The following is a 25772-nucleotide window of genomic DNA, read 5'->3' as shown; positions in this document are numbered from 1 at the left end:
ATGCGGGAAATATAAAGAAAAAGAAAGGCTTAGAAATTATTAATATAAATAGGCTTACTATAAATATTTATTTAAATTTTATTGGTGATATTATATATTCCACTGAAAACGTGACTAAATTTCTCAATTTGTTGTTGACCATATACGACAAACAGGAAATATTCGCTCAGCGCTTTTAGTCACGTCGAGCTGCTTCCGTGGTAATTTATGCAATTAAATAACAATATGTTTTGTGACGAATAAAGTTTCTATTCTTTTCAAGACGACAAGATCTGAAATAGATATAGTTAAGTACATCAGGGTAAATATAAATTAAATAAAACAGACAGATCGTGCCCTCAACCGTGTTTATTGGCCCAGCACCCGCGTATTGACAATACAAACTTAACAGCTATCACAGCAATGGTCACGTTTAACGAATTGTCGTTGATCAATTCACAAGGAATAATTACATTTGGTCAATGAATTAAAATATAATATATTATGCAAAGATTAAAATACCAATGTAGAACTGCCCTTAAAAATCATTTTTTTATGTCGGTAGACATTTTTATGTACTTACTGTTTTTTTATTATAATTTGATTGACATATTTAAACGAAATATAATTATTCCCTTGAAATTAAAATTATTTAACACAGTGAAATAAATATGTTAATTTATGTTACATAACATAAACAATGTTGTTGATGAATATAACTACGTCATTAGCATAAACAATATGTTGGCATACTTTTATTAAAAAATATTTTGTTCATAAAAACATTTAATATGAAAATACATAATTGTTTGACACATATATTTCCAAATGTGAATATTTTTGGACAGTACATGACATATCCCACCTGTATTCTATAAAGGGCCTTTTTTTCTTTTTCCTATATTGTTTACTACACTCGGAATACTTCAAATACACAAATATATTTTCCGCAGATTGATATGATTATAGGAAAAGAGCATAAGCAAAATATTTATATTTTATTGAAAAAAGTAGGGAATATCCTAGAGATAGGGTAACTTTATCTACTTATAAATACATCTTAGACATTTAACATAATTTTGATTAAACCTTTGTCAAAATTATCACATAAGTAGATACATCACTAAAACAAAACAATATTTCTTCATCAGAGTTTTGAGAATTTCCACTTTCTACTTTGGAGTCACAAAATATTATTTTTTTTATTAATTCTTGGTCCATAACTGTATATCATTATGCAAAATTATAATTAAATTATTGAATATTTTGATGGCTCCTATGCATAATGTCTTAAATCAAAAAGTATGATTACACCATAGAGCTGTTTTAATAAATATAAGTTTTTGGTTAATATTTAAAACATTTTAAAATATAAAAAAATAAAAAAATATTTAAAATATAAAAAAATTATCAATTGAAAAATGTTTTAGATATTTACCAAACATAATAATGTTTTTTAAAAGGGATCCCCTTTAAATTCATAGTTTTTATTTATGTCTTGATGCATGCAGCAGCCATTGATTTGAGTTTGAAATCTACAACTATACATGCATACGTTATAATGAAATCGAAAGTGGAACTTTTCAAAAATCTGGCACACTCAAGTGGTCTTACCACTTAAAAACATATAACATTCTATTTTGTATCAAAATTATTTATATCTAAAATATAAGCATTGTTGTATAAATAAAATCGTCCTTGTTTCTTCTACTACATAAATCAATAGAGCTCATTTTCACCGTCTTCTGTTTACAATCCACGTAATATATAAATTTATTGAACAGCAGCAGTTAAGCTCTTTTATTTCTAGACAAGATGGTGAAAATAGACATAACTTAAACATTCCAAAATGCTTATAAATATTCACACATAGATAATATTATGATTGTATTTATATGTTGACTCCCTCGTTTTATAATTGTACAGTATTTGAACCACAATTAAAAACATTGAATTATCTAAATAAAAAGACTTACGGCAAATTTCATATTGATTCACAAAAAAAATATATTTATAGGAATTTTATATTTAAAATTTTACATAAAATAGTAAGTACAGATTCAGTGATGTTTATTAGGTTGGTACCATATAAAATTTTAATATATTTGTGATCTATGGCATTACAAATTTATTCGATTATCTATTGTTTAATAATAATATAAAGTTTACAGGTACAGTCTCACGTGAGATTACACCGAAGCATGACCAGTGCGAAAATAAACGACCTTTAAATTCATGGGTCGTATAATTGAAGGCTAATTCACAAACAATTGTTGATAACAATGTAAGGTTAGTACTCGACCGAGAAAAAAATGCCAAAATGCATTGCGTGTTTGTAATTAGAGTTTATCATAGACATGTTAAATATTTAGTTTTAGAAAATATTTAATTCATGATTGCTTCATAAATCATTTTAAAAACTAGTTAACGTGTGATTTATTTTACATTTGAAACTTCTAAATTATATAATCGATCATACTTCGGTATTAATCCCACACAATCTATTTTATTGCAATAATGCCCTAAATTCGAATTATGTAATAGGAAATAAGTTGGAATTTGTATTTGTGATTTGATATTTTATTGATCCCAGTCAAATACTTGACATTTAAAATAACCATGTATAATAAAGAGCGTTTAATAAGAATGTAAAGTTCTTTTTATTATTTTCAATTGTATATTTTAAAGTTACTTTAAAATTATATCAGACGATGCACCTGTAGAGGAGTTAGACGTACATTACAATATTTGAACTATACAGATACCTATTTAGTAAAAGACGAAACAAGTCGCGTGTGTGTGGTGGTACACAGTTTCATTACAATAACACTTCAAAAACAGCTGTATGTAAAATAAACATTATAATCTGTTAATTTACCGGCTACTTTGATATCTTAAATTAGATAAATATATTGCACGTTTCTATTATGCGCAGGCACATCATTTGTGCATAATGGCAGCACCACACTACGTATTTGAGCGATAATTGCCATATTTACCCAATCTGAATTTAACTTTGTACATAAAGAACACAAAGTCGATATTGCTTTGACGAAAAGGCACACATTTTTAGAACAGCATAAAATACTACGCACAAGCGACTCGGTATCGGTTTTTTACTATCATAAAAAATGGTCGAGTAGAAAATGCGAGGATCGACAATTTGACTAATATACCTTGGTTAATCAGCTATGTGTGAATCATGAGCCGAACTCCTGCGTTTCGTTGTTTATTTCGCCGAAGGTGTAGCCGCCGCGGCCGTCCATCTGCAGGTAGTGGTCGTGGTGCTTCCACAACGACTTCCGGTGGGAAACCGTGAACAGGGATATGCCCATCTGGGGAATTCGGGTAACATTTAGCTGATAAGTGATTTTTGTGGCATGTGTGGGTGATACGTGGATTCATTACTTGGTGTTGCTAAACTAAATGTGTTGCTTAAACGCTCCTAATAAAAAACATGCGATTTATATTTATTTTTATTGATAGTGTTGTAATGATTTCTCATGTTCTCTTATGTTTAGGCGAATGTTAGATATTAAAATTAACTATTTTTCGGATTTATGCTCGGTTTTTATAATGTAGGTAGATATTGTAATTTCGACTTTTCGAATGACCAACGCCTCAGTCCGCCCGGTGACCACGAAGGCTGCAGTCTTCGAAACATCGAAAGAAAATTAGAATATAAAAACCGCGATAAAATGCGAAAAATAGTTTAATTCTATTTGATAATGATAATGTTGGTTATTATTTAGATAAAAAACGATGAAAATTTACTTATGCAAATAACACGAGTATTACACCCAATTGATTACGCTAACACAAAATATCTTTCACAGTGGGTATTGTATGTGTGCTGTACTCACTTTGGTTCTAAGTGATTCTTAAAAGGTATTGTGTGAAATTAAAGACTATTTAATGTTGTGTGTGTGTGTTCATACCTCGCGACAGTATTGATACATGTGTCCCTCGACGTCGACGGAGACGGCGCTGGTGCACTCGTCTAGTATCGCGAACTGCGGCTCGTGGTAGAACAGACGCGCCATCTGACAACAATCATATTGTTGTACTACTGACCTATTTGTCTAATCTTCTATCGAACCGATTTTCGGTGTGAATAAGTGTGAAATAGATTTATTTTAATTATAAATAGAATATTTTTTGTATTTTTTATAACATAAATCATTATTCAAATTAGTGTCTACAAAGTTAAATTGCGGACGTCCGATATTTTGTGTCAAGGTTGAAATTAGATATCCTTCCGATTTCTGAAACTGCATTGTTCTGACGATAACCTTATTTTTTTATATTGTTTATGAAATTTAAACAAAATCTATTCAGCAATTTGCGTGTTGTCGGCAATAGTATAATACCGCGTAACTGACGAAAAAAATTTTGAATTTTTGAATGGTCCATATAGTACACAATAATTATCGACGAGTTCACACTTGAGTGTGATTTTTTTATGAGAGAGTTAGAAGTGAATGTGTCAATTATTACTTTGTTGTTTATGTACCAATTCTATTTAGCTTTATTTGTCAGTATGTAACCAATGCTAGTTTCGCGATATTGACACTATCCTTCACGTTATGTTTTTCTATCAATTTTTTCAGATTATTAGTAAAAAAAGAAATTATTTGTAATATACTCACAGCTATTCTCTGTTTCTCGCCTCCAGAGAGTACGTCCATCCAGTCCTCGACGGCGTCCCAGCCTCCCTCCCTGGTGGTGAGGTACGACAACTGCACGAGTTCCAGGAATTTGTTCAGTTGCTCGTCTGTACGCCCGCGACGTATCATGACGTCGCGCGTTTGTGGGTAGATGACCTAAACGCGTGATAATATGGAGATGTTAAAAGATATCTGGCTTAAAAATGTACGTGGCTTGAAGACTTTGGTCGGGTTTTGTCGAGAATATTATATTCTGACTGTGGAATCTGTCAAAATAGTAAGTTAAAAAAGATGCTTGTGAAATCAATTTTAGAGTGTATTTTTAACGATATTCAATAACTCGATTTGTATTATTACATTAGACATACCAAAATGTAATCGAATAGAGTTCATTGCACACGTCGTTCATCCAACTTAGAGCGACAGGTCTAATAGAACTGACCTGATCACGCAGCGTCCCCAACGTCATGTACGGTCGCTGCGGCACGTAGAACAGCTTGCCCTTCGGTGGTTTGGTGAGTGTGCCGCCGAAGATCGGCCACAGCTCGCCCAGTTGTCGGAACAGAGACGACTTGCCGCAGCCGTTGGGGCCGCACACCAAAACATTGATACCCGACCTGGAAAGCGGTAAGACTAATGTACGGTGATTGGTAGTTAGAACGTCATAAGACGTCAATCGGTAGTATGGAAAATATTAATCTCAGCATTAAAGCCAGTCAATCATAAACACTGAATAATAATTCAAGTCAGCTTACACACCTGACTTCGAACGACAGTTCGTTGATGAGGATGTCGCCGTTCGGCGTGACTAGCGGCACTTTGTCGAACTTTATGATCTTGTCTTGGTAAATAATGCGACCAGCTCCCGGCGCCATCAGCATGGGCTGGTCTGATGACAAATAAAATTAATTTAAAAAGTAGTAGATAATGCGCTTCTTTCTTAAAAAGTATATGCTTTTACGTAGATTCGTGTAGATGTAAATCCACTGGATCTATTTGTTTGTATTTTTTTTCAACAGCATTCGGTTGTCCATGCAATAATTTGTAACAAACACCGTAACATCTGCACATATGTGCGATATAGTGCAAGACTAGTAGTAGTAAGCAGTACTGACTGGGCTGCCCGTTGTGCCGCTCGTGGTGCGCGACCATGGTGCGCGAGTAGTTGCCGCGGTTGAGGTCGCGCAGCACGGCGCGCAGCTGCGTGACGCGCGCCGTGAGCCCCGCCAGCCGCGACAGCTCGCGCCCCGACAGCACGATGCGCCCGATGCCCTCCGCCATCTTCACCAGCATGCGCCCGTACGTGTAGTAGTGCTGCGGACGTCATAGTACGTCAATGACTACCATTCATGGGAAGGATCAATTTGTACAGTTATGGCGCAAGCAATGCGCAGTTAAAAACTCACGCTCAAGCCTAGACAAATTTAAATAAAAAATTGAAGACATTAAAAAGGTTTGAAAGATGTTATACGCAAATTGAAATGTGGGTTGTGTCTTCAAACCTAACAAAATAACTCACTTTAAACCTGTCATTTTCTGTGCCCGTCGTGAGTAGATTGTGATCCGTAACGAAGAATGGTCTCGACACCGCGTAGAAACCCACCGTGATAGCAATGTCTGTAAATAAAGGTTTTATTTAAAGGAAACCTTAATGAATATATATTTGCAAAATTGTTTATTATGACCAAAGTCTCCTTATTACGAAAAAAAATAATATATATTTTTTATATTCCGCAATATACTTAATATTGCTGAAACTAGAAATAATTAAGTTTTTTCAATATTAGCATCATGAACTATTTATAAGGCCTTTAAATCTAGTACCGAAAATAATAAAAATTACTTGACGTATAAAGGCGTCATCGCCATTACTTGACGTATACAGGCGTACAAATCTCAGTTCTTAATCTTTTTTTTTTTTAGATATTTTCACATTATCATAATGACAAATATCAACATAGAATCAACATCCTGTACTCACATTTGGCAATGATGTTGTCGATGAAACCCATGCACACTCTAAAGTTAAGGAACTTTCGCAGATGCCTTGTCAGCTTGTAGAAACTAGCCAGGAGAGTCAGCTGCTCTCTGTGGTTACCCTACAATATTAATATTTGGGGTTTATATTTCAAGTAAATAGCAATGAAATATATTACTTTAGGATTATTTTCAGTGGTAAGATCAACTCGTTTATACTCTAATTCAATATAACAATGAGGCAATGGAATCACTTTATTAAGCCTATAATTATAAGATAGGCGAAATTATGATTGTAAATTAATTATTTAAAATTACTATAAAATTTATAGTTTAGCCTATGTATTTAAGTTTATCCCAACAAGGATTAATAAGTATTGCGTTCTTAGAGCTCTAGAGTTTCACCACTAGGTATCACAAAAAAAAAATACATAGGGTAGTTTCCTATATTTGGTTTTGTACATTATTTTATATGGATCAGAAAATAATACGAAAAATAAATTATTTTTTGAATAGAGCATCAAAATTAATTTTAAAATAAAGCAGTTATACGTATTTGAAATATTGTTCAGAGCAAAACGATGTGGCAAGGTTATCGCGCTATCTCTTTCTCATGCTCGATGTGGTATGGTCATTCACACTCAGTGACGTCACAGTTTACTATTACTGTTATGTAACATGCACCTGTTTTACCAAATTTAAAAGCTACATAACTTATCCATTATTGCGTGGATTTTGAAAATTCTTTCCCGTTAGATTTTGGATGGCATACATTGATGACGAAAGTATTTTAAAAAAGTAGTCAACCATACAACCGTCGATCCTGGGTTGCAAAAGTTGTATAAGCGGATATAAGTCTCGTTTAGATATAAACTCGTTTATTTAGATACGGAAGACTGACAAACGTATAAAGTACAAGGTCTGCTATTTAATTTTATGCACAACTAATGAACCGATTACTTAATAAAAGTCATTAATTATAATTATTATTATGTTTCATTATGCATCCGTAAGTTATTACAAATATTACTGACTACTCACTTTGCTATGAACGATCTTAACACGAAAATGGCCCAATCAGAATAAAGATTGTTTGACATGCTTACACATGAATCATTTTTATTGGTTTAATTTTACCATTAACGGGTAGTTAGCGGTTGTTAGTTTATAGAAATCGGCCGATAGGCATGTTTGCAGCTCCTTTAAGCATACAGATATTGCTGGGAATCGAAAAAGGTTCTTATCGACACTAATTGAAAGAAAGAAAAACGATTTATTACCCACAGTTGCAACATAAACAAACACAATGTACCTTAATTACAAATAATAATTAAAAATGGCTGGTCGCGGCTGTAACCGGTAGTTAACCACTCAACATAATGTTGTAATGTGGTGCGAACCACAACACAAGGCTCTTTTTCAGTAGTCACCTTAAGTGGTGACCTTAAGTGTAATTGATGTTTATATAACCTTACCTGATAGAAAGCGATCTCCTCCGAATTTGTTATTAGCCTAGAGTTCACGTATCTGAATTCACCTTCAAGTTTTTGCTCTTGCACGGTCATGCGGGCTGTGAACAAATTTGTTCATTGTTAAATTCCAGTTCATTTTGTATAATTTATATAACATTAATTAAATTAATATAAAAACAACCATTCAGCTAAATTTATTGTGTATAAACTAGCATCATTAAGGAGTTTAAAATATTTTTAATTCAAAACATATAATTTTTCTATCCTATCAGATGACCATGACCATGATCCATAACGAAGTTAATGATTGTTGAAATATGATAGATACGCGATTTTCGACCTTAAGCAATAATTCTACAATTACAATTAAATATAGACTTCATACAGACCTGTGGGCCTTCTCAGGTATGTGAGTAACACTCCAGAGAGCAGCAAATACACCATCATGATGCCTGGTGTCTGAAACAAATAGTTATAAGCTTAGGGTTCACTACAGAACAATTATTCCGGTCTTTGACGGTTCGGAAAGAAGAGAGTATATGGCAAGAAATCGAGCTAATACTTATTCAAACTTCCTTTGAGAATTATTCTCTATATTCCGTTAGTAAGACATAGCATTGAAAACCTCCCTTTCTATACAATTATTTTCGACGTATAGTTTGGTGCACTGTAGGTAATGATATATTACTTATTACTAATATTATATATGCGTAAGTTGATGAAGATTTTTCTGTTCCATGTTTGTCAGAAGTATAGGGTTAACTCTTAACGGATTTGGATGACATATTATACTACCGTCACAAGCAAAAAGGAAGTTTTAACATAAAATTCATACGGATATTTTTAGATTATTATTTTTACGGATTACGAATACGTACTTAATATGTATATTTTTTTATTGAGACACGTCTTTTTCATTAGATGGCTGTATAGGCTATTTGATTCCGGTAAAGAGCGGAGTTTGAATTTTATCTGAACACCTGGTTAATTATACGTATAACTATATGCCTATATACTTATAAGAGTGATTGATACATAGACACGACAACGTAAAAACAAATCAAAGATAAATTCATCGTGAAAAGTAGGAGGGCAATATGAAATTAAATAATATTGATAAGTGCATTCGAATATAGGTAATGGATAAAGTACTATTAGATAGCAAATTGACAATTTATTAATTTATTACTTCATGAAACGAAACAATAATTGTCCATGTTTAACATAGTTCGTTTTTGTGCTAAATTGATAATGATTTTTACTGTAAATTGTATAGGATATATATAAAATATATGAAGTATAAAAAATAGTAGTGCAATCTTTAAATATTGTTGGCATACTTTTGTCTGGCAACAAATATAGACAAAGTGATGATCGTTGACCAGGCTAATTCACACATGTTAATAGAAATAAATAAAATATTTATTGTAACACTTCCGAAATTTACAAATTCGTGGAACCTTGTCACCTGAACTAGGATATCCTGTGTCTCAGATGTCGAGATTTTACAGAACATAATATGACAAATCTACAGCCTTATGTATTTTCAAATCAACGAAATAATCTCGACTCTAGTTCTATCTGTAGATACAACACAGACACTTATAAAACGATAACATTTGATAAAATATTCGCGGCCACTTAAACTTTGCCTCATGACTGTGCAGTATGCAATGACTCATGACTACCAATCTCGCAAATGGCATACATACGTCTGAAAGTAATAACCCAAGTATTAGTTTGCTTTGTAATTAACACTCGTGCACCATTGCGTTATCAGTCTTTATCGAATGCTAGAGTACTTTGATGCAAACAGAAACGATAATAATCTAGACAGGAGCATGTTGTATCTGTTCCTGCTACGCGAATTGAAATCCGCTTAAAAAAATTACAAAAATAACTAAAACATAAGATTAAATACAAGAAATAATGAACAGACAAAAACTAAATCATAATATTATTCTATTCCGTAAATTAACTTTATTCTATACACATAATAGACTTTATTTCATGCCCAATAAAGTCGTCCTCAAAGGGCTGCTGCCAGCCGTTTATCAATTGACAGTCAATGATTAACCAAAACAAGAAAGTAGTTTAAGTAGTTACTATTTGTGAGCCCTCGCCATGGTTACTATTAGACATCCTCATAATTTTATAAAAAAGCTTATAGTCACACAAACCTATCTTCAAACTCACAGCATTGAACCAAGCATTAGATCGTCAATGACGCTGTACGCCAACTTAATAACAAGTTGCCTTCAATTGGCAAAGCGGTCTAATTCATAAAAAACTAAACAAGGACATTTATGCCTTCGATCAACTAGTCGGCAGCAGTAATTTGCCGCTATGATTAGACGTCCGATTGACGGGCCGCCCGGCCACCCAATTATATCGTTCATAGCGGAACATTTGCCGACTTTCATTTCTTTACTCGAATAGCTAATTCATAACTCACATACATACGTACTTAATTACATTTTCACACATACAAATAAAATAGCTTACTAAGTCTGAAAAGTCTTTAACGAACTTGATGTCAAAGCAAAATTCGTTTATCCACACGCTGAATTATCGTGCCCATACATACAAATGAGATAAAGCTAAGTAAAAGCCGCTTTTGCCTATGACTCACCGAAGCGCCCAAGTTGACTGTAAGCCGGTATAGGTATATGCCGATGTCCAGCAACGGCTTGCTGATGTTGCTGTACAGGTCCACGATGGTGTCGCAAAACTTATCGATGTCGGTCGTCAACAGTTGGTCCGCGTTTGATATCCGATTGTCCAGATTAGACACTTTGTAGTATGTGAAGCCTCTGGAAGGAACGGAATTGATTTTAGTACCTGCATCATTATCAGCGAAAATAAGTCTACTATTGACCATAGGCCTCCGCCTTATGCATGCATCCAGTGTATTCCTAGGACCTTTATCAAACCGTCTATCTTACTTAAAACCCTACAGAACTATAAAATATGGACATCTATATTTATTTAAGGCTGAATACATTGTTTTATTTTAAATTTAACGTGTACTTAAATCTCTAGTCCTCACTTGTATTGTTCGATTTTTATTTTTTTTCACCTTAATCTTTTTATTCCGGAAATGAAGTTAATGAGGGCGAAGTCGTTAGGGGAAGTTAGTAATAATCTATATATAAAAAATAATCTTTATTTCCCTTGGTTAAGCCTTAACATGGAAACGACTTAACCAATTCCATTCATCTTTTTTTTTTAAGTTTTTTTATACTTTGTTGAAGGTTCTTACGGAAAGAAAAATTAGGCAAATTGCGCGGAAAATTGAGAAATTTAAAAAAGCCTAAGTACTATTTTAATTTTACGCGTTTGAGGAATGTTAATTTAGCAGACAGCTATTATTTTATTTGGATGAAATAAACCTTATCATTGTTCTCAGGAATAAACACGCCACTCAAAAGTCAAAGGCACGTGCCCCGAAAAGGTCGTCGAAATATAACATAATAAATTTGCTTTTGTGCTAACGATGCAGAAATATTTCTATATTCAAGGTATAATAGAGGAAAATATTTACGGAAACAATTAAATCTACATATTACGGTAAACAAAAAAATTGTGTTAAAATTGTATTACTCTAGAAACAAATAAATATTAATATTATGCTAATAGCATAACCGGTCGTTGCCAAGTCTATGTTACCATAACGCAAACTATCAAACACCACGAAGGTCTAACATGTAACATGAACTGTTTGTAGGAAACGTCTTTGCCTAATGATTCAATATTAAAACAAAACAGTACATACACGAGTATGTACTAAAGAATAAATATTACTGAACAAGGATACGATAAGTCCATATGGAAGAATAAATAAAGCAAATTATAGTTTCTTTATTCGAAAGACTTAAAGAAAAGACCCCTCTTATTAAACAAAAAAAAAACAATATACATACATTCAAACCTACCATTTTATTATTTATTTAGATTTATAGGTTAACGGTCACGCAGAAGGTATCTTGATGTTAATTATATTCACAATCATTTAATTATACAAACACCTCATTGAACTGATATCTACTTAATGAAACATTACTTGTAACAGTTCGGGCTCTAAATTATCGAGTTACAAATAATGTTCCGCCTTCAAACACCGCAAACAAATGTACTAAGGTTTGCGCCCTTGTCACGGGCCATACGATTGCTTAATACTATAGCCCAGAGCTTGGATATATTTATATGTAACCTGACAGAATTCACAGAAATGGCTCATAGATGTATTGAAATCAGTTAAGATTAAATCTGTATAACATAGCATTAGTGTTAACTGTTATGGTGTTATAATTCATGTATGAATAAAAAAAAAATCGAATGAGATTTTGTAGGGTTTTAATAATATGCATCTTATTATGCTATCAATAAATCATATGTTTTATAAGACGTAATTTACATGTAACAACATTTAAGGCAGTTAATACGGTATAAATAGCACACTTCTGGTAAAACAGCGGTGCATAGATTGATATACGAAGGCAGAGATTAATAAAAATAATAATTATTATTTTTAATATATGCGCACGGCAGAGTAACTCCACTGCCCATGATGGTAAGTGGAGTGCGCTCCAATAGAATGTCGACTGATGAGAGATGATTACCCCTCGGCAGTCGACACAGTTATGCCGGCCTGTTGGACCGGATATACACAGGCAGATCCCGGAACGCGATACACTTACGTGGGCCACTATGGCGGGTTTTAACACCTTGTGTGCGGTGGTCGCTATCCGGACGGATATAAAATATATCCTACCACCATCTAATAATGAATGTATGTACCAATTCAATAAGGACATTTTATTCATAGACTAAAAAATAATGATATTTTATCGTTAGAGCTACTTTGGTTTGATAATTTCGGGTATAACTGTCAAGCTAGCTGTAGACTAAAAAGTTGTCGAAGCAATAAATTGCTCTAGAACTTCCAAATGCGTTTACATTAAGGTTATAGCTTAAGGTCCATTTTTCATACATTTTGTTTCACCTTTAATCTGGGTAACTAAACAAGTATTGACAAGTAAAGAATTTAAATTCACGTCTAGTTAGTGATTAGTTCTCGCAGTTGAAAGAAAAACGTAAAAATAATTAATATGCATGGATATTTCGGCCTTTAAAATTTCGTCGTATTAAATTTTAAAGGCCTTTTATTTATTTTAACGGTAATGTCTTAATAATTCTATACACATGGTACTCCCCACAAGAGCAACAAGCTTGAAAAATTGCAGAACTCAACTAGCCGTGATTGGTTCCCAAAGTGGTCAAGGTAGCCCCCCAGAGACTTGACGGTCTATGTTGGATTAACCAAAAAATGAGGGTCCATAATTCGTAAGCGGGGATCCACGAAAACGTATCTGGTTTGATAATTGATAGTAAAGTACTACTAAAACATTGGCTCGACTTCACATATCCATGTAGGCAGACAATATTGATAGGGGTCGTAAGAGGCACGATGACGTTCTAATTAGCCACTTGTATGGATGACAAAAACACTTCAGAATAGAAAATTATTAATCTATACATAAAAAAATGAATCCCTATTTCCCTTGGTCACGCCATCACGAGTGAACGTTTGGACCGATGTCACTATTTTTTTTGTTGTGTTTGTTATTTGTAGGAGAAGGTTCTTATGAAAGAAAAAAATCAAGAAAATGCGCGAAAAATTAGAAAACTTAACGAAAATATTAATTTTATATAACTGTCTGTTGCTCAGAACAAGAACAAGCATAGAAGGAATCTAAATTACCCTCATATACTTATCCTTTTTTTTCAAATAGGCCAAAACCGTTAAAAAGAACGAGACAAATATTATGTTGCTAAGGTCGGCTTGCGTACACTTTAAAATTATCAAATGGTTACCTTTGGTCATCTTTACGATGCCGACTTAAAAAGCAAATAAAATGTCAAATGTTCCAACTTGCCAACCTCAAAACAATGTCACAAACGCGCCCACACAATTTAGTTGCGTTATACTTCAGCGCGTGCTTTTCAAAAGTGGCTACATGTTTTGTAATATTTTTGTTGTTAATTTGAATAAATACACAGTGCTGTTTAAGTATAATATAGCCCTACGAAAAAGCAATGGCCTGCGTTATTGTGAGGTGTAATTCTCATTTTTCTCGTAAAGAAAATGAAACTGAAATCATCAGCTTCCATCGGTGAGTAAACAAAAACCCTAATATATTTGCTTAAACCCTGTACATAAGTGCAAAAAGTATTATTAATTAATCTTTATTATGCTGTAGTCATATTATAATCTGCTGTTGGCCATTCGATACAGTAATTATTAAATATTTTTCATGTTTCCCATTTTACGTAGTCGTGTTCAATAGTGTTGTGCTGCATATTCTGTCGATAACATATTGTAGTTTACTTTTTTGCATAAATTGCCTTTTACTTTCAATATACGGTGGTGTAGTGGTAAAAGCCACTTGGAAACCGTGCGCGAAGGCTGGGGGTTGAGGAAACTATCTGATTTTCATAGTGTGTCTCATACAATGTGTTTCATTGCAGATTTCCCACAGATGATGCTATGAGGCAAAAATGGAACGTTGCCATAGCTCGTCCCAATTGGCATTGGAAAAAACAGCACCGTGTTTGCTCTAAGCATTTCGACAAAGTTTTATTAACATTGAAATAAGTTATCAAACATATGTGACATGAATGATACCGCTGTTTTAATTTTACTGTCCCGTTTTAGTAGCTTCTGTCAAATCACACCTCTTGGGTATCTTTTAATCCCCAAGAAAGTCAGAAAAGAACAGAAGGCGTACTGGCTTCCTCCTAAACGAAATTCCGGCCGATTTCTTGTTTGTTACGTACAGCGGTTTCCATTCCTTCCGAAATTTCTAACATTTTCTTAATTTAATAATCTAAATGCTTGACCATTTTTGTTTGAATGACGTTTCGGAAGGCATCAAACTGCTGTAAATAGCAAATGAAAATTGAACAAAATTTAGCTCGAAGAAAGCCGGTAGTTCTATAGTTTATTGTAATTTAACAGCTTCATAACGAGTGCTTTTATATACCCAGACTTCTTTTGGTACTTGAATACCAAAACAGGATTTTGATATCTTTTTTTAGCCTTTATCTAAAATAGCAATTTGCAACGGTTTGTAGTTGACTGACTGAAAAGTGTTTATTGTAGCAGGTCTGTGAATTTATAGCCGATAGACAAAGCATCTATCGATATCGATAAGATATCAGAAGGCATCGCAACACAATTAAATTTCTTGCTGTCTAAGACAGAGTACACTCAAATGTCATAGTGTTACTTCTATGCTTGTCATTGTTCTGAGGTCTGTTGTTTAAAATAGCTGTCAGCGATTGACAGAATTCGCGCTGCAAATTCATTGTTAAGACGGGACAACGTCTGTCGGGTCAACTAGTAAATAATAAATATAATGAATAATTTTCAGCATTCTCTGGAACTACTGAATCGATTTTGAATGCTATAGGCTACTGTTCATTATCATAATACCTTTTTGACGCGGACAGAGTCGCAGGCAAAAACTAGTTTCTTTATATGATTAAGCTCAAGTTTTACGGATTGCCTTATCTTTATAATAGTGTAATCATCTCGCCTGAGAAAGATAAAAAATATGCAAATATGTTTGTTTAATTATTATTCCTTTCGTTGTATAATGCACATTGTGTTGCAATTTTTTTAATACTTTTATAGAAATACGAGTCTTCATAACTTATTTTGACAGATTTACGATCCATTGTAATATATCTTCGCCATTGTTAGAAATAATTGCATCTTATATTTTAAATAAATATAATTTGCATTTATAACCTAACAAATAAGTAAATAAATTTTAACCTTTCTCATCTGTCTGCTAAGCCGTACTAGGCCAGCGTGGTGAACTAAGGCCTAATCTCTCTCAGAAGTCCCAACAGTGGGACAGTATATAATGGGCTAGGATATTTATATTTATTCATTATAGCCTTTCGCGTGTTTATATTTAAGTACATTAGTAAAGAATGTTGTTTTATTTTAACATTATAAATTAACCTTCGATTGAATCCTACAGGAACCAACGTAAGGCACGTTTTGTTTTTAAATATGGGAATGTTAACCAAAAAGGTTCGCCATCTTATAACATATCTTAAGAATTTTTTCACCAGAATATAAACGTAATCAAAGTATTGTTCCAGAATTAGATGCAAGTACTTACTTCATGTACTCCTGGTATAGGTACAGCGATAAATTGGTGCGTATCCTCAACTTCATTTCGCCAATACTCCACTTCAATACATTGTTCACTAGAGATATCTGAAACGGAGGTCATTCAAATAAATTGCCAGTTTATTTCTAATTTGTTTTGTTTTACTAGATTTGTTAGTTTAATTTAAGTCGTATAGATGTTACAATAGGGTACAATATATAAAAAACAATATCCCAGACAAGTTGTCGAGTGATAGGTCATAACAAAATCGTTCGCAAATTTACTAGTCTCTCTCGTTAGAAAACTTAATTACTGTAAAGTAAATATTTTTACTAAAAAAACAAACACACATCACGCATTTATCCCCGAAAGGGTATGCAGTGGCACAACCAGGGCACCCAATTTTCGCCAAGTGTGTTCCGTCCCATGATGTGATAGGGGGCAAACCTACCACCAAGTCGGGCGCAAATTACAGACTCCGGGTTCATTTCCAGATTCCGGGCTGATTATTTATAATTATGACTAATATTATTATATTCAATAATTATAATGTACAAACTATTATTATATTAAATATATTATCGCTAGCATAAGCATAGTTCGATTAGTGTAGGTAAATATATGCATGCTGTTTTATCGTTATTGGACATGTTATAACTTCTGCTTGTAAACATAAACACAGCGTTATTATCTTAACGAAGAAATTATTTTATTTCTCATAAAACGTATTCAAGATACATACCAATGGCATGGCAGTGAAGAACTGTATGAGTAGTCTTCTAAATTCACCATGATTCATAGTTATAATCGATCTGCGAACAATAATGCAACGTTATAGAAAATAATAAAAATACTCTTTATAGTAACCATTTTAAACAGAAGAAATATACAACATCCGTAAAAATATGGGGTACAATGGGCGGCCTTATCGCTGCAAAAGATCATTTCCAAACAACCTTTGTATGTAAATAAACTAAAACTACATAATCAGGGGTTCACAAGAACTCGAACTGCTTGTACAGTGAAACATCGGTCATAGACGTTAGAGGTATGAGACGGTGTTTGAACAAGAGTGTGTGAGGAACGCAGAGACCGAAAATGGAGAGATGTAAGAATTCGAAACGTTCTTTAACGGAATTTGTAACTTAACAACAGCAACATAAAAATGCAAATTAAAATTATTGCAATTCAAAATGCTTTCCTTTAAGCCATGTCGTGTTCGTCGCATCATTAAATTGCATATAATTTTACATAGCCTATAATTGAAGGGTCAACGTCTATCTATCCATAAACAGAAGCAACACAATAGATACTTCTTACAAAGCATGTCACCTTACCACGTCCATTACCCTGATAAAATAGATTGTAACGTGCTTCTTCACAATTAACTATACTCTCAAATACATATCAATCCAATGGGCATTATCTTCCCGCGAGGCAATTCTCGTGCGCTCGGTCTCCACACCGAATGCACGGGGAGACATTTGCCGCGGCTCTAGGCACACATTTCACTATCTCTTGGTTGTAACTATACATCGAGGCGTATGAGGGGTCGCAAACATTTCCTGGCCTTCTCCCCTCTACCCATCTTAAGAGGGTTCCTTTCCTTCCCCCAGATATCCCCTCCCAACTTTCCTCCAGGCCTCTGCAGTCGCTAAGACGGGAGATTCCATTATCCCATTCGCGGGTTTGCCCCGGTATGGTCTGCGAGATTCGATACACAAAAAAAGTATCACCTAAATGAGGAGTTTAATACGTAGACTGGCAGATAATTACTGGAGAATGGTGAAACAATTCTTTAATTCGTTACGTGTAGTATACTTATATCATTTTTATTTATTCTGCTACACACCTGGTGCCCTGGCTGCATCTCTGTCTACCCAATCGTGGATAAACGCATGGTCTGTGTTTTTTTTTATAATTTTATTCTTGCTCTATGTGTAAAACTTGTCTTGGGATCAAGTGACATTAAAGTTGTTAGAATTCAGTAAAAATAGATTTGCTATGCTATATTACTAGACAAGTAAATGTATACAATAAGCGGTTTTATTTGTGATCATATTTTTATTAGCCAATAAGTCAATTGACTGTAAATAATAATGAACAAATACATAATTAAACAACCTATTTTTATTAATTGGACGTAGGTAATCTCCTTTTTACGTAGGAATGGTTTATGTACTTAATATTTTTGCTTAATTTGAACTTAAAACAGTAAAAACAAACAAGTCCTATGATTTGCCATTTGAAATGTGTGTCATGGTGAGTTTCAAACTTTGAATGTGAGATATTATAATATTTGGTAATTTCCACTAGATATTTAAAATAAATTTAAAGAGATTTACAGGATCTTTAATGGCTATAGACTACTTTTAATTCCTAAACGGAATTTTACGAGAAAGCATCCGCCAGCACAACTTAGGCAACATACTTAAAAAAAAGTAAGGCTAATTTAATTCGTTTCCGTAGAAAAAAATTTGATTTATCACTGCGATGAACTTTACTCTTTGGACTAAAATTATGAGAATTGATCAGCCGATGACTCGGTATTATTAAAGCCGATCGAAATAAACATAATCCGTGGTAAAACATGGCAACTGCGTACAGACATAGTGCTTTTTTTCATATAAAATGCATAAGTGCTATTTATAAATTTTTTACTTCAGGGAAGCCGCGAAGCGATAATATAAGTTAATTTTCACGCCAAATCACATTAAAATCGGATTAAAAGCAAGAGGCTTTCTCGTGTCTGAATTAAAATATACCCCATCAAATATTTCGTACAAAAATTTAGTATGGAAAAGTTTTGAAATCCCAAGAAGGACACGGCTACTGTATATCCCGAAAAAATATATAACGGGATTTTTATTCCGAAAAACTCTTTAACATGGGCGAAATCGCGTGCAAAACTAGTTAAAACCATTTTAAAGTAAGTCAAAGATACTCGAATTCAAAGAACAGCTGGTTTGCAAAATGAATCTCAAACGTTCTATAACGTTCACGTAACATGCTACAGTAGAAAAAACTGTTATGTTGTAGACGAATGTTTGCAAATAGTGAGGCAATTCCTTGCAGATTCTGTAAGTCGGTCAAAAATTCTGTAATCTTGAAATTAATAAATAATATTCATAGAGTTGCGTTTGTGTCTGATATGGCAATAGGCCTCGGGTGCCTCTTAACCTATGTTTATACTTCTGGCGAAATGTGGCTCCATTTGCATTCGGCGAGTAAAAACGATTTGCATATTTTAAAAAATAAATATGCAATTTTATGATACCTATAAAATATATATTGTTGATAATGAATTTCGCTTTTCCTTTATAGGTCTTTGAGTGACCAAAATTACCGTCCCAATATCAATTATTGCTTTTGTGAACAAATTCAATTACGCTAATACAAGCCGGCGCTCACAAACCAAAAACAAGAAAGTAAGACACAGATGATGTAAGTGAATATTTCAGACTCAACCTTTATTATTTATGTGTGAGTAGCGGTTCTTAAATCACTCACACGATAGTTTAACGTTAGAAAGTTTTGGAAATAGACAAAATTATTGTTTTTATTTTTATGCAGTACTGGCGACCCACCTCGGCTTTACAATTGTAGCACTAATTATCTATAGCCAGATGCCTTCTCGTGGTCCGAGCTCTACCAAAATTCATAGAATCACCCGACGGCCTAATATGAAGATAACCTAAAAAATCATTAAGATCGCTCCAACCGTTGCAAAGTCTATAGGGTACAAAGGTACATACACTTTATACATTAGGATTAAAATATTTTTTCAGAATATTTGTGACACTTTTTGCTATAAAGCTGAGCATTTGACAGACTAAGACGGTTAGTCATTGACACTTTTACCGGTCGGTTGGTTGATGATATTTTTGTGAAATTATTTGTGTAAAGTCAATATATAAGCGGCGATAGCCTAGTTGGGTGTGGAACGGACTGCCGAGACGAATGTCCGCAGGTTCAAATCCCAAGGGCACACACCTCTGACTTTTCTAAAAAATCATGTGTGTATTCTTTGTGAATTTATCGTTCGCTTTAACGGTGAAGGAAAACATCGTGAGAAACCTGCACATCTGAGAAGTTCTCTATAGGAATTTCGAAGGTGTGTGAAGTCTACCAATCCGCACTAGGCCAGCGTGGTGGACTAAGGCCTAATCCCTCTCAGTAGTAGAGGAGGCCCGTGCTCAGCAGTGGGCAAATATATAATACAGGGCTGATATTATTATTATTATTATTAAAGTCAATATAGTTCTTTTTATTTTAATCAAAATCGCTTCAGTTCCTAACAATAAATATTACAAAACTATATTTATATGCCATAAACACCTATTTTCTACGTGTCAAGTATAATTGTCAACATGGAGATAAACATTATTTTCAAGGTTGCACGAAAATGAGTCGTAAACATATACAAAGTTAAGTCACTTTTAAACCAAAAACATATTCCTAATGCACGATTATATACGTTATAACTTACAGTTGTTTCCATTATGGTTATTTTTTGACTATCCATAGGTAAATAGCTACGAGCTAGTACATAAAATCGAAATCTAGAAGTAGCTGCTTCTCCTTTCTTGAGCATAACAATAACGACGAGTTTATTTATCTCACTTTCTCGATGTCAGACAAATACCTAATCTATGTTTAAGAAATAATAATTTAATAAAATATTTAAATGCAACATAATACTCACTAATCGCCAAAATAAAAACTAAAACCTACTTCAAGTTTGGCATTCCATAAATCTTCTCTAGCCATAGCATATAATAAAACAGTAGCCTGTTAATTTATCCATGTCTTAGGTATAAACGTTTGAACGGATTTTGATGTAGGTGCCACAATTATGTTAAATAAAACTACAAATGACATAAATACTGAAATTCAAGATATTATGGGCTGCGAGTGAATAACAATAATATCGAATACTCTACATTTGCGTTTTTACGTTTTTTATTTTCGGGATTAACTCTGGCAAGCAAAACAACTTTAATGATAATTAATTTATTAATTAACAATCCATTTATAATTGCATACGTTAAAAACTTTGTTTGTTAAAAACTGACAAGGTCATTGGATAATCAAACGTTGTACATTCATATTTCTAATAAGTCGATTACAATCGCTATCTTCGAAACACGGATGTATTGCGAAAATGAACTAATTAGAAGAAAGCTGTTTTGACTGCTTTAACTAGAGTTATTTTCATTGGTTTATTTCTAGGGATCGATCCAAAGATAACGATTGAGATCGTTAATTGAGTGCAGCCCATCACGGTCATCATAACGTCTTGAATATAGACCCTGTGAAATAACACCGTAGTAGGAACTTGAAGGTGAATTAGTCAACGCCAAGGAGGTGTAGAACATAAAAAAATAATGATAACGATTATACGTTACACAAGCTTTATATTTCAAATATTAACATAATACGTGTGATTTACGTAAAATAAAGACACCAAAGCTCTGTTTTTATAATTTACATTAAAATAATTAATGTTGCAGTCCTTGAAGAGGGTCCGTAAGTAATAACGATTTAATGTAGACTAAAAATGATTTAACAAAAATGTATTTCTGTATATAAAACTAGCATTTACGTGATGTGTGTTGCGCAACGTTGCCGAACATGGTAAATATCAAGTGTTGCTCATTAGTCAGGATTCAGGTCGACTATCCAATAGTGAATAGAAATAGGTTATTGGAACCCGCATTTTTATTGAATACTGATTGCAATAATCCGCTTCAGTGATAAGCACAGCTGACTATGTGTTATTTGTTTTAAGCTTCATATACTATGTTTAATATTATAATTACCATAAAAATATCGTGTAGTATATAATTCAACAATTTTTATCGTCCTTGGAAAGAGTAGTACCCACAAACCCCACAAAATTGATTTACTATATCCTTTAGCCTCAATGATGCTTGACTCAGTTTTGTGGACAGCTCAACGGTAGTATCAAAACTTTTTAATTTTATAATTGCTTATTTGCATGACCAACAAACCTGACTAGGCTCGTTTAAGAGATAATATCCATCAGTGCATACCGCTACTTATCGGCAACAATAGACATTGCAATGGTGCCTACTGCCAACCACTAGTAGAATGTTGAATTTAAATAATAAGTTTTGATTGTAAAATGCAAAATATCGCTTGTCGACGTCAATGACTTACGACAAAGTTAAATAGTTTGCATACAATGCGGATTAAAGCGCCGAGTCACTACATAAATTCACCAATAGACAAACACGTGTTCCCGTCTTGACCCCGGTTATGTCGCCGGTATTAACAATTGTAAAGAACTATTGGCTATATAAATCATACTTGAGCCAAATGCTTTGGATTTAGCTTTGGAGTTCACTGCTTAAAATTAATAATAATAATAATATCAGCCCTGTATTATATAGTTGCCCACTGCTGAGCACGGGCCTCCTCTACTACTGAGAGGGATTAGGCCTTAGTCCACCACGCTGGCCGAGTGCGGATTGGTAGACTTCACACACCTTCGAAATTCCTATAGAGAACTTCTCAGATGTGCAGGTTTTCCTTCACCGTTAAAGCGAACGATAAATTCACAAAGAATACACACATGATTTTAGAAAAGTCAGAGGTGTGTGCCCTTGGGATTTGAACCTGCGGACATTCGTCTAGGCAGTCCGCTCCACACCCAACTAGGCCTTCGCCGCCATATAATTAATGCTTGCAATGCTTAAAATTGGTCTCCCCTAAAGATTACCAGACCAATATACCAATATATCCACAAATATTGGCCTAAGATCGAACCCGCTACAAAGTCCCGCAATTTTCAGCTGACATATAACTACAAAAGTACATTGTATAACCTAAAATATTTGATATATTTGGGTACGAAATTCGCCACATATTCAACTTATCATCAATTATCATTCTTATTACAAACATGTTTATAATTATAGTCCATATACCGCAGCTATTCTAAACAAGATTTTAGAACTAGCCGCGCAAAAAAACATATTATGGTTACATAATTCACGAGTTGTATACGTGACGTAATATCGATTGAGAGGTTGTGTTGTCAAACCGGAAAAGTTTTTTGGTGGACATGTTCTTTGCACCTTAAGGGATACATAAGGCGTCGAGATAAGGTGACCACACGTTCAGTTTTTTGATACATTGTCCCGGTGACGCAAAGAATGTCCTAGTAATGCAACTATCCCCCTTTCAAGGAGGGGTAAACGAGGCTGGGTAAGGTATATGATTTTATGGATTCCAAATTATTGACTATCCAGGTTAAGTATTGTTGTATAGATACAAGATGGCCACAGCCTAGTAAAAGATAGACTCAAGTGGGTGCTAAATCGTATTTTATGTTTGGAATGACTTGCGTTTAGGGTATAGGAGTCAAAGTGTAAATACCTAGACGATGATTGAACAGTGTTTCGCAGCAAACAAAACATTTGATCACACTTTACTCATAACTCATAATACCGACTCTGTGTAATAAAATTTTATCATAATAGAAAATCAATTACAATGGTTTATTTAAGTAGGAGATTGGTATACGATATGGTGTATATTTTTTTGAATACTGAGCTATTAAAACTAACATGGAAATCCAGAGGTTCATAACCGAAAATCGATTACAATCGTTTATTTAAGTAAAAGAGCGGTAAACGGTATGGTGTTTTGTTTTCTAATGCTGAGCTATTTAAGCATGGAATCCCAAAGGTGTGGATTCGTCGTTCGTTATGAAGCCATGAAAATGGGTTTGGAAGAGCTCGGCTTTCGGAAAAATTACGAATATTATCAACATCGAAGCCCACATTTTCAGTCAATATAAATGATTCAGTACAAAATCCAAAAACTAGCTCTAGAACGACTACTTTTACTAATTGCAGAACCATTATATTCCTAGAAGGCAATCAATTATTGGCTACAATAATACATGACTATCGATCTGACGATCATTTAATAGTAAAACTTCTAGCTAATGCCTCTAGTCCCATAATAAGTGGTTTTGAATATTTTAGACCAGCCTGAATTTAGAAACGAGTGTCGTCACAGCTATTACCTTCAGAGGCTAACATTGAGTTCTAAACAAAAATAAAGTGACTAACTTTATGCGGTAAAATTTAGCTTGAGCTGTACATAGGCTAGGTTTTATTTCTAAATAAATACTTAAGGCTCTCACTCCAGCAAATGGCCTTGAGAATTCGTTCCATACATTTACAGAGCACAAGTATCGGGCGGGAATATTCAAAGATTTCCGAATAATTGCTTTGAAAAAACAATTTAAGTCTATTCGTAAATTTTAAACTACAGAATGTTTCTTAGTAAATTGTCTATTTAGTGTTTGTATATTTTAGGAGGAGATGCACAGAATCAACAATTTCAGTGGCAACACTCTCATTATGAAATTAATGAAACACAATACCCACAATTATAATACAGAAACAACCAAGGTAAAGATAAAATATTGGAGAAATATATTGAATATATTCTTTTTATATGTAATATAAATTTCGAATAGATAGCGTTTAGCGGTCAAAATACAGTCAGCGTGCCGTTTGGCACCGCCTTAATAACAAGTCTAGCATTTAGTCACATAATGCTAAGAGCTAGAACAAGTCTAGTCATTTACACTACTGAAATGTCATGATTCTGCCAATAAGACGTAATGTTAATTAATTGGTATTTTTTTTGGTTTTTCTGCTCAGTATCAGCTTAGAGTCTATATGTCCGATATGGCGAGTCTCATCGTCATGTCATGTAATACGGCGAAAAATTCGCACTCTAGTTGCACTTCTGCCTATCCCATTAGTAATAAAGACGGGATGTATGCGAAGTACATTTTTATATCTCTAAATATTATTTTTATATCCCTAAATTTCCACAAAAGTTCATGTCCGTTGGCATCTCTACATCGCTGTATTAGTTTAAATTCTTCCATTTATGACGCATTACTACCTGTGCTGAATATTTATGAATAAAACGTATCATGTCATTATCCTAGCATTAGAACAATTGCAAAAATCAAACTGGTTTATAAATAACACCGCACAGCATAAAGGTTAGCTCCGAGAAATCACCGATCATAGTCCACTAGCTATCGCTAAACATGCTGATACGGATATTGATTACATGATACTAGTCACGTGACTTCCTTTGTCATATCCTACCAGATGCCACGTTAGTGACATAATATACCCGTAATTATGTAAATCGATAACCTTTCTCCGTACTATTTTCTGCATTATGCTCGAGTGCAAATATTCTCCGCTTGTTATTAACTTTTTTATCTTAAACAAGACACTGCATTCAAGTACACGGTACAATATTTACGTAGAATTTAATCAATAAATAATTATCATTATAACCATCAAACTTATCAATCGGCATTTTGTTACATTCCTCTTTTCATCAAATAATTAAAAACCAAACAGACCATGAAACACCGATTCTATTTTTAAATTTGTAATTAGGTCATCCAAACATTCTTA

At 33.7% G+C, this 25772-nt stretch overlaps 1 protein-coding gene across 1 annotated transcript in view; it reads right to left on the bottom strand.

The window, feature by feature from the left end:
- Window positions 1-330: 330 nt before the first annotated feature.
- Window positions 331-25772, bottom strand: part of LOC115451274 (ATP-binding cassette sub-family D member 3) — a 29881-nt gene continuing 4439 nt past the window's right edge. The window contains exons 3-15 of the mRNA XM_037443492.1: window positions 17027-17096; window positions 16294-16391; window positions 10728-10908; window positions 8485-8554; window positions 8099-8193; window positions 6628-6745; window positions 6166-6263; window positions 5762-5960; window positions 5406-5535; window positions 5089-5263; window positions 4629-4802; window positions 3918-4022; window positions 331-3314 (exon numbers count right to left, since the gene is read on the bottom strand). Of these exons, the coding sequence (XP_037299389.1) occupies window positions 3180-3314; window positions 3918-4022; window positions 4629-4802; window positions 5089-5263; window positions 5406-5535; window positions 5762-5960; window positions 6166-6263; window positions 6628-6745; window positions 8099-8193; window positions 8485-8554; window positions 10728-10908; window positions 16294-16391; window positions 17027-17096 (1648 nt within the window). The 3' untranslated portion in view covers window positions 331-3179. The remainder of the gene's footprint in view (window positions 3315-3917; window positions 4023-4628; window positions 4803-5088; window positions 5264-5405; window positions 5536-5761; window positions 5961-6165; window positions 6264-6627; window positions 6746-8098; window positions 8194-8484; window positions 8555-10727; window positions 10909-16293; window positions 16392-17026; window positions 17097-25772) is intronic.

Source organism: Manduca sexta, chromosome 26 (genome assembly GCF_014839805.1).
Source record: "Manduca sexta isolate Smith_Timp_Sample1 chromosome 26, JHU_Msex_v1.0, whole genome shotgun sequence".
Taxonomy (NCBI): domain Eukaryota; kingdom Metazoa; phylum Arthropoda; class Insecta; order Lepidoptera; family Sphingidae; genus Manduca; species Manduca sexta.
This window is presented reverse-complemented; position numbering and strand designations above follow the sequence as displayed.